Source organism: Haematobia irritans, chromosome 2 (genome assembly GCF_050003625.1).
Source record: "Haematobia irritans isolate KBUSLIRL chromosome 2, ASM5000362v1, whole genome shotgun sequence".
Lineage (NCBI taxonomy): Eukaryota > Metazoa > Arthropoda > Insecta > Diptera > Muscidae > Haematobia > Haematobia irritans.
In genome coordinates, this window is record NC_134398.1 from 76,299,757 (window position 1) to 76,310,299 (window position 10,543).

Below are 10,543 nucleotides of genomic sequence, written 5' to 3' on the forward strand. Positions count from 1 at the left end.
CCTCAAAATATATCGTCAACACTATCATTTTTCAACGCGAAACAATGATTTAGGGGAACTTTTTTCGCACCAACAAACAGAGTACGGAGTACAGAGATTGGCGACATTCTGTCTGCTGCATTCAAAATGTGTGCATAAATATTTTGAAAGCAACAACAAATATAGCAGAGTGCACGGTTACAGCGGGAGAAGTACACTTTATTACTTACTAAATGTCAATAACATAAGGAATACAATAAATGTCATAATACATAAATATATACAAATAGGGATATAATAGGATATGTAGATTACATGATAGTATAATCCCAATACTCCTCCTTAATCTGGATATTCTTTTGAAGCCCCATTGCCTTTCTGAATAATTCCAATTTATTCTTCTCAAGCGGTTTCGTTAGGATATCAGCAACTTGTTCGTTTGTGCTTATGTAGTTCACCTTAAACTTTCCATTTTGTAATTGATCTTGCACAAAGTGATGACGAACATCAATGTGTTTAGTTCTAGAATGGACTCCACTTGCTGATGCAATCGATATGGCACTTTGATTATCGCAAGCTATTTGCATTGATTTTGGACTCGGGCAAAAATGTGATTCTATACCACTCCACCATATTGCTTCTTGAACAGTTGCTGAAAGAGCAATATATTCAGCTTCACACGATGAGAGGGCTACGGTTTGTTGCTGGCTCCTCCTTGAGCGATAAAGACATAGCCTGTCGTAGATTTCCTATCATCAATACTACCAGCCCAGTTTTCAATTTTAATTTTGAGATGCCACGCAAATACCTTAAAATATGTTTTACTGCTAACCAATGATGGGTTCCAGGATTTGCGTTGAAGCAACTCAATTTATTTACAGCGAATGTAATGTCTGGTCTAGTGCATTGAGACAAATACCTAAGACATCCGATAGCTTCCTGGTACGGAATATTTTCCATTTTCTTCATTTCCTCGGATGTGGTAGGACAGTCATCCTTTGAATATTTTTCACTTGCATTCATGGGTGTGCTGACTGGTTTTGCATTCTTCATTCCAAATTTTTCAATATAGTTTTCTTGATGAAGAGAAATTGTACCTTCTTCACGAGTGATTCTCATTCCAAGAATTTGTTTCGCGGCTCCAAGGTCTTTCATGTGAAATTTACGGTTAAGGTGACCTTTTATATTCTTGAGCCAATTATCATCGTTACAGAACAGTAAGAAGTTATTTGTCTTCGAGTTTGCAAAATACACATGGATCATATTTTGACTTTTGCAGTCCACTATCCTCTAGTACCTTGTTTAATTCTTTGTTCCAAACTCTGCTTGACCGTTTTAGTCCATACAATACTTTATTTAAACGACATACTTTATGATGATCTGTGTATAGCGGTGGCTGTTCCATGTAGATCTCCTCTTCAATATTGCCTTGAAGAAATGCTGTGATGGCATCCATTTGTTCAACTTGTAGATTTGGTTTTGCTGCGATTGCAAAAATGTATCGTAGGGAACTATGACGTATAACTGGCGAGTACGTTTCATCATAATCCACCCCCTTTCGCTGCGAGTATCCTTTTATAACCACTCGCGCTTTATAACGATCAATGCTACCAGTGAAGTCACGTTTAGTTCGAAAAATCCATTTACATTTGGTTGCCGTTTTGGTGTCGATTCTGACATTGACCAAGTATTGTTTTGCATCAGAGATTGATATTCCTCTTCCATTGCCAGCTTCCAGGTATTCGCATCTGGCCGTGCCAATGCTTCTTCTAGCGTCGCCAGATCATCCATGTATGTCTGAAACAAATGTGATGCAGTATTTTGTTTATTTTTAAAATTAGTTTCAAAATACTTGCCTCTAAATATGCGCCCCTCATCGCCGTGCTTAACCTTTTGTTGAGGAAACAATTTTTGGCTATTTGGTTGCGATGGAGGCGCCGCCAATCCAGAAAATCCAATAAAGTTGACTTCAGAATTACATGTTGAGTTATCATCTCCTTGTTCATCATTTCGCAAAACAGCTGTTTCATATTCATCTGATGAAGATGCACTTTCATTGTTAGTGACGTATGCATATAATCTAACGGGTTTCTTTCGGTTTCTTCCACTCCGTCTTAAAGACTGTGTTGCAGTATGCTACTGCTCAGAAACTTGTTGATTTGTTTTGCTTACGTCGTCCGTTGAATCAGTTGGGGTAATTTCAATTTGTTGTTGTTCTGCCACTTCATTTCTGCTTATAATTTCAGTTTGACTTTGTTCTTCTAGTACATTTTCTTTTAAGTCCAGACTGACTTTGCTATGTTTTGTCTTGATCGCAAACTTCGCAGGAGTATCTTTAGATAGGTTTTCATCAATGAATGATACATTTCGACTTTTGAACACCATGTTTTTATCCGGATCATAAAAACGGTAACATTTTGTGTGCTCATCAAAGCCTACTAAAACACATTCTTTAGCCTTTACATCCCACTTTTTACGATTTGCACTGGGGACCATAGCAGTTCTTCCGAAAACTTTTATATGTGACAAATCAGGTTTCCTGCCATTCCATGCCTCTTCAGGAGTGATGCCAGTGCCTTTCGATGGTGACCGTTTCAGTAAATAAACCGAATATGCTGCTGCTTCTGCCCAAAATATTTTTGGCAAATTTGCATCTGCTAATATACATCTCGCTTTTTCAACAATTGATCTGTTGTTGCGTTCGGAAACTTATTTTGCTCAGGTGTGTGTACATTTGTTGTTTGGTGATTTATCCCATTCTCTTTTACTATGCGCCGAAAGGTTTTGTTTACAAACTCAGTTCCATTATCGGTGCGTATGGTTTTTAGTTGTTCACCACTTTGCCTCTCCGCAAAACACAAAAATTCTTTAAATTTGGCAGCAACTTCACTTTCACCTTTCGTTGTAAGAAAATAAATAAACATTTTTCGTGTTTTGTCGTCGATAAAAAATATCGGCTTCCACCAAGAGAATGTTCTTCCATTGGGCCGCAAACGTCACAATGTACCAACTCGAGTATCTCCGAAGCTCTATGTGCATTTTTGTTGAATGGTAATCTAATTTGCTTACCCATTGGACAAATTTTACAATCATTCGCGTTGTCATTCGAAAATTCTATGCCAGTTGCTAAACCGTTTTTTAGTTGTTGTAAACTTTTGAGGTTAATATGACCCATACGTCTGTGCCATAAATTGTAACTTGCAGTTGCCCCACATGCAAATGCTTTATTAGTGGTTTTACATTCCAATTTAAACAGACCGTTTATATGTTTTCCTGTAGAAATTACTTTGTTATCTGGGTTCAACACCACAACACCGCTTTTACTAAATATAACACAATGACTTCTCTTCACAATTTGACTTACCGAGAGTAAATTAGTTGACAAATCAGGAATGTGCAATACATTATTTATTGCTATGTCTGTGTCATGACAATCAGGACGTATTGTTGATGTACTAGACGCTTTTATTTTCATTATCCCCTTATTTGTTGTTGAAACTGTTCCAGTTTTTGAATTATTGTTTGTCAACAAATCCGAATTGAACGTCATATGTGATGTAGCACCAGAGTCAAAGTACCAATCGTTGTTGTTGGTGGTGCTTAACGTCGAAAGAGCAACGGCTGAGTACGCATCATATTTTCTATCACTGCTGTCAGATATCGGGACTTTCGTGCGACAGTATTTTGCTATATGATCATATTTCTGGCATTTCTGACATTTCGGGCCTTTTTTGTTGTTTACTTATTGTAACTTTCCTTGTGAAACTTTAAATGAGGATGTTTCGCATGCACTTGGTATTCTTGCAGAAGTTTTACCTTTATGCTATCTCCAGTGATGCTAATTCCTGAGTTTTCCAAACCCATAAACATTGGTCGGTATTCATCGGGTAGTCCAGCAAGTAATAATGAACCAACCCACTCTTCACTTATAGTGAAACCAATACCGTTCAAAGATTGTGCAGTCGTAACCAGGGCTGTGGAGTCGAGCTAATTTTGCTCGACTCCGACTCCGGAGTCGACTAACTAAATCTCATTTGTAGTTCTATTGTGGGGGTACCGTAAGTGGATCGATATAAAGTATCGTATTTATTTATGTGTGCAAAAAAGGTCTTAATTTCACATTAGATGCCAATTGAACTCTATATTTCAAATTTAGGGCAATGTTTAAATAAAATAATGATATAAATACCCATCATAATATGAGAAGATTCCAACAGTATATGTATTTGTGGACCAAAATTATTGATACTATCTCAAATCCTTTAAATTTGTTGCGGGCTATATAAAGCTTTATATTCCCATATGCATGAATTTGAATCTGAATCGATTTAGACAAAATTGTATATACTTCTACAAAATCTATGTACTTAAAATTTAAATATAACGTTATGGGACGTAACACAGTTTTTACAAAAAATAAAAATGCAAGGAAAGTCTAAAGTCGAACGGGCCGATTATAATATACTCTGCACAACTTTGTATTTAGATCTACATTTTGATAAAATCTCTAATCAGACTTCTACAAAATCTCGGGCAATATTTGGGAAATATTTATAATTGTTTAGACAATTTCGCATAAATGCATTTATGATTCATTCATTGAAAAATTTGAAAATTTGAGTCATTTCTATAAGTTTTCGACTTAGCAGTGAGTATCAGTGAGCATACAATTTTGGAAAAATTTTTGTCTAGTAAATAAAATTTTGACTAAATTTTCTATAGAATTAAATTTTGACAACATTTTCTATAGAAATCAATTTTTGACCATATATATAGAAATAAAATTTTGAATAAAATTTTTATAGAAATAAAATTGGGCAACATTTTTTATAGAAATAAAAGTTTGAAAAAATTATCAATAGAAATACAATTTAAAAAAAATTGTGTAGCAAACAAAATTTTGCAAAATTCTCTATAGAAATAAAATTTTGACTAAATTTTATATAGAAAAAATATTTCTATAGTAATAAAATTTTGAATACATTTTTTATAGCAGTGAGTATCAATGAGCATCAGTAAGAAAAACAAGTAAGGAAAGTCAAAAGTCGGGCGGGGCCGACTATATCATACCCTGCACCACTTTGTAGATCTAAAATTTCGATAAATACATACATTTAAATATCACTCGATATGAACAGAATTTGATAGACTTCTACAAAATCTATAGACTCAAAATTTAAGTCGGCTAATGCACTAGGGTGGAACACAATGTTAGTAAAAAAATATTGGAAACATTCAAATCTGAAGCAATTTTAAGGAAACTTCGCAAAAGTTTATTTATGATTTATCGCTCGATATATATGTATTAGAAGTTTAGGAAAATTAGAGTCATTTTTACAACTTTTCGACTAAGCAGTGGCGATTTTACAACGAAAATGTTGGAATTTTGACAATTTTTGTCGAAATAAGAAAAACATATATATGGGACCTTGATCTAAATCTGAACCGATTTCACCCAAATTTGGCACGCATAGCTACAATGCTAATTATACTCCCTGTGCAAAATTTCAACTAAATTGGAGTTAAAAATTGGCCTCTGTGGTCATATGAGTGTAAATCGGGCGAAAGCTATATATGGGAGATATATTTAAATCTGAACCGATTTCAACCAAATTTGGCACGCATAGCTACAATGCTAATTCTACTCCCTGTGCAAATTTTCAACTAAATCGGAGCAAAAAATTGGCCTCTGTGGTCATATGAGTGTAAATCGGGCGAAAGCTATATATGGGAGCTATATCTAAATCTGAACCGATTTCAACCAAATTTGGCTCGCATAGCTACAATGCTAATTATACTCCCTGTGCAAAATTTCAATTAAATCGGAGTAAAAGATTGGCCACTGTGGTCATTTGAGTGTAAATCGGGCGAACGATATATATCTAAATCTGAACCGATTTCAATAAAATGATTTCAATTTATGATTCATTCATTGAAAAATTTGAAAATTTGAGTCATTTCTATAAGTTTTCGACTTAGCAGTGAGTATCAGTGAGCATACAATTTTGGAAAAAGTTTTGTCTAGTAAATAAAATTTTGACTAAATTTTCTATAGAATTAAATTTTGACAAAATTTTCTATAGAAATCAATTTTTGACCATATATATAGAAATAAAATTTTGAATAAAATTTTTATAGAAATAAAATTTGGCAAAATTTTTAATAGAAATAAAAGTTTGAAAAAATTATCAATAGAAATACAATTTAAAAAAAATTGTGTAGCAAACAAAATTTTGCAAAATTCTCTATAGAAATAAAATTTGGACTAAATTTTATATAGAAAAAAATATTTCTATAGTAATAAAATTTTGAATACATTTTTTATAGCAGTGAGTATCAATGAGCATCAGTAAGAAAAACAAGTAAGGAAAGTCAAAAGTCGGGCGGGGCCGACTATATCATACCCTGCACCACTTTGTAGATCTAAAATTTCGATAAATACATACATTTAAATATCACTCGATCTGAACAGAATTTGATAGACTTCTACAAAATCTATAGACTCAAAATTTAAGTCGGCTAATGCACTAGGGTGGAACACAATGTTAGTAAAAAAATATTGGAAACATTCAAATCTGAAGCAATTTTAAGGAAACTTCGCAAAAGTTTATTTATGATTTATCGCTCGATATATATGTATTAGAAGTTTAGGAAAATTAGAGTCATTTTTACAACTTTTCGACTAAGCAGTGGCGATTTTACAACGAAAATGTTGGAATTTTGACCATTTTTGTCGAAATCAGAAAAACATATATATGGGACCTTGATATAAATCTGAACCGATTTCACCCAAATTTGGCACGCATAGCTACAATGCTAATTATACTCCCTGTGCAAAATTTCAACTAAATTGGAGTTAAAAATTGGCCTCTGTGGTCATATGAGTGTAAATCGGGCGAAAGCTATATATGGGAGATATATTTAAATCTGAACCGATTTCAACCAAATTTGGCACGCATAGCTACAATGCTAATTCTACTCCCTGTGCAAATTTTCAACTAAATCGGAGCAAAAAATTGGCCTCTGTGGTCATATGAGTGTAAATCGGGCGAAAGCTATATATGGGAGCTATATCTAAATCTGAACCGATTTCAACCAAATTTGGCACACATAGCTACAATGCTAATTATACTCCCTGTTCAAAATTTCAATTAAATCGGAGTAAAAGATTGGCCACTGTGGTCATTTGAGTGCAAATCGGGCGAACGATATATATGGGAGCTATATCTAAATCTGAACCGATTTGAATAAAGTTTGGCACACTTGACTACACAACTAATTGTACTCCTAGTGCAAAATTTGAACCAAATTGGAGTAAAATTCTGGCTTCTGGGACCGTATTAGTCCATATCGGGCGAAAGATATATATGGGAGCTATATCTAAATCTGAACCGATTTCAATAAAATTTGGCACACTTTACTATAGTACTAATTGTTCTTTTTGTGCAAAATTTTAAGCAAATTAGGGTAAAACTCTGGCTTCTGGGGTCATATAAGTCCATATCGGGCGAAATATATATACCCAGCAAAAAAAGCGTCGCCAAAAAAGTAATGAAAATGTTCTTTTTGAATCCGGAAGTGGTGCAAAATTGACGCAGAAGCGATGGGTTTGTCATAGGACGGAAGTCCTCCATTTCAACAGCCGTTGCACTGAATTTGCATCACTTCTTTAGGAGTGATCCGAATTCAATGTTTTAGATGTAAATTAAAAAATTCTGTGATATTTTGTCAAATAAATACTTTTTATAATTTTTAACAATTTTTAATGGATTCTAACGCTTGTCGGAAACGTTTGACCTCAAATATTTTAAAAAATGGAAAATTTTTTCAGATTGGATTTAGCATTTTTTTCGACTAAATTTAAATAATTTGTACCATTTTATGAATTCTTTCTCTGTTTTTAACCTATTTGAAACAAAAAAGTTAAAATTATCCATTAAAAGTATGAAAAAAACAAGTTCTAAAAAATTGAATTAAAAGAACTTCCTGTGTAGTTAAAATAAAGAACATCATTGGGAGTGCATCTTCTGGAAGTGATTTTAAAGTTGTGCCTTTGGAAGAACTTTAAAATTTTTTTACTGGGTATGGGAGCTATATCTAAATCTGAACCGATTTCTTCCAAAATCAATAGGGTTCTATTCTGAGCCAAAACATATAGTTTGATTACAAAAATGTGTTCACGGACAGACGGACATGGCTACATCGACTCAGGAGCCCACCCTGAGCATTTTTGCCAAAGACAAAATGTGTCTATCTCGTCTCCTTCTGGGTGTTGCAAACATATGCACTAACTTATAATACCCTGTTCCACAGTGTGGCGCAGGGTATAAACATTTTGAGAAAATTTGTTATAGAAATAAAATTTGACAATTTTTTCTTATATAATAAAATTTTGAAAAAATTATCAATAAAAAAACAATTTTAGCAAAATTTTTGTGTAGTAAATAAAATTCTGCAAAATATTCTACAGAAACAAAATTTTGACTAAATTTTCTATAGAAATAAAATGTTGACCAAATTTTCTAATAAAAAAATCTATTACTATAAAATGTTGGCAAAATTTTCTATAGAAATAAAATTTTGACCAAATTTTCTAATAAAAAAATCTATTACTATAAAATTTTGGCAAAATTTTCTATAGAAATACAATTTTGACTTAAATTTTTATAGAAATAAAATTATCAATAGAAATAAAATTTTGAAAAAATTTTTGTGTAACAAACAAAATTTTGCAAAATTGTCTATAGAAATAAAATTTGCAAAATATTCTATAGAAACAAAATTTTGACTCAATTTTCTATAGAAATAAAATTTTGACTAAATTTTCTATAGAAAAAAATATTTCTATAGTAACAAAATTTTAAATAAATTTTTTATAGAAATAAAATTTTGACAAAATTTGCTATAGAAATAAAATATTGACAAAAATTTTTATAGAAATAACATTTTGACAAAATTTTCTATAAAAAACAACTTTGAAAAAATTTTCTGTCAATATTCCACATATGTATATGGCCTTAAAATAAAATTAAAAAAAAAATAATTTCGATTGTTCGAAATATTTCAAATAAGTTGATATGGGCATTAAAATGGATCGATCCAGCCCATCTGCTAGTCTAACATTCTAGGAAACATAAAAAGATAGCCGTAATTGGAAGTTGATTTTCATTTACAATCATGCTGTACATTGATCTATTCATTCGATCAACGCAATGGAAACTAATTTGCGTAAAAACTTGCTTAGTTACAAAAATGTGAAGTGCTTTAAAAAAATTGGTTTAGCCGGAGTCGGAGTCGAACAAAATTTTTACGACTCCGACTCCAGCAAAATCTTCAGACTCCGACTCCGGCTCCACAGCCCTGGTCGTAACAATTTCTTTTACATATACTTCCATCGATCCACAGCTTACAAGAGACGTTGTGATCAGCTTTCGCAATAATGCTACGCGTCGAGTCAGTCCAGAATCTTCGTATGCTTTTGCTAGCTGGTTCCAAAGTTCTTTCGCTGTTTTTACACATTTACATTTTGTATGTGAACATAACATACCGGGTCGATTATCAACGTCAGCTTACTCCTCGCTCTCCTGTTTTGATCTGGAGACACATCTTTTTTTGGATTTCCCTGTTCATTGACTTCATAGTCGATCGTGGTAGTCCAAAGATTATCTAAATCCAAATAAGCCTGCGCAGCAATTTTCCAGGTGGGATAATTTTCTCTCCCTAAAAGTCTGTCGATAGGAAATCCTCCTGTATTACTTTCCGGCTTCGACATGTCGAGATTAGGTTGATAATTTAGGATAAATTACAATTTTATTTCTAATCTGGGAACATAACCTATAGCAGAGCGCAGGGTTACAGCGGAAGAAGTACACTTTATTACTTACTAAGTGTCAATAACATAAGGAATACAATAACTGTCATAATACATAAATATATACAAATAGGGATATAATAGGATATGTAGATTACATGATAGTATAATCCCAATAACAAATCATAGCAAAGGGTTGAAATAAATAAAGTGTGCAAAAACAAATGGCCACATGGTAAAAGTTTGAACAAATAAGGCCGGTACTCTGTTCGGTTTTCGCGTTGAAACTCCATGCAAATAATTTATTTATTAAACTGATTTTTGTGAATTTATAATGCAAAAGTGGATCGGATTAATATTTAAAAATGTAATCTGATCGATTGATAAAACAAAGTATAACATGGAGTTGTATTTCCGTAATAAAATAGAGACCAACATCTAGCCGCTCGCTACTATATTATAGAACATAAATAATGTATAAAACATGAAATTTAAACACAAATGTTAACAAAATTTATTTGGTGAATTATATTTTACAATCGTTTCATTTGTACTGGGCATCGGGATAATAAACACAACACAAAATGTTAACAAAAGGAGCACAGCAATTGATGTTGCAAAACAATCATTAGCACTTCAACCAACATGTATAGTACTGGGGTAGCAATGAATGGAATCACAAGAATTAATTGCTATGTTCCAAAAAATAAAATGCAGCATTGTAAAATTAGATTTTTTAAATCCAAAGTTATT

At 32.7% G+C, this 10,543-nt stretch overlaps 1 protein-coding gene across 1 annotated transcript; it reads right to left on the minus strand.

Annotated features, from left to right (window-relative positions):
- Positions 1 to 1,554: 1,554 nt before the first annotated feature.
- Positions 1,555 to 9,751, minus strand: LOC142224666 (uncharacterized). Its single transcript, XM_075294450.1, has 6 exons — positions 9,553 to 9,751; positions 3,722 to 3,953; positions 2,944 to 3,578; positions 2,776 to 2,875; positions 2,152 to 2,668; positions 1,555 to 2,100 (listed from the first exon to the last, which is right to left on the minus strand). The coding sequence occupies exons 1-6, from the start codon at positions 9,749 to 9,751 to the stop codon at positions 1,555 to 1,557; spliced, it is 2,229 nt and encodes a 742-aa protein (XP_075150565.1).
- Between the last annotated feature and the right edge of the window lie 792 nt (positions 9,752 to 10,543).

Excerpts from the sequence above, each read along its gene's own strand:
- LOC142224666 (XM_075294450.1), bottom strand. The coding sequence starts at position 9,751 with ATGTCGAAGCCGGAAAGTAATACAGGAGGATTTCCTATCGACAGACTT. Across the intron at positions 3,954-9,552 it reads TCAAAACAGGAGAGCGAGGA|CCCTGGTTACGACTGCACAA; the intron begins GTAAGCTGACGT and ends TCGACTCCACAG. Across the intron at positions 2,876-2,943 it reads AATGGAAGAACATTCTCTTG|GTGAAAGTGAAGTTGCTGCC; the intron begins GTGGAAGCCGAT and ends TTACAACGAAAG.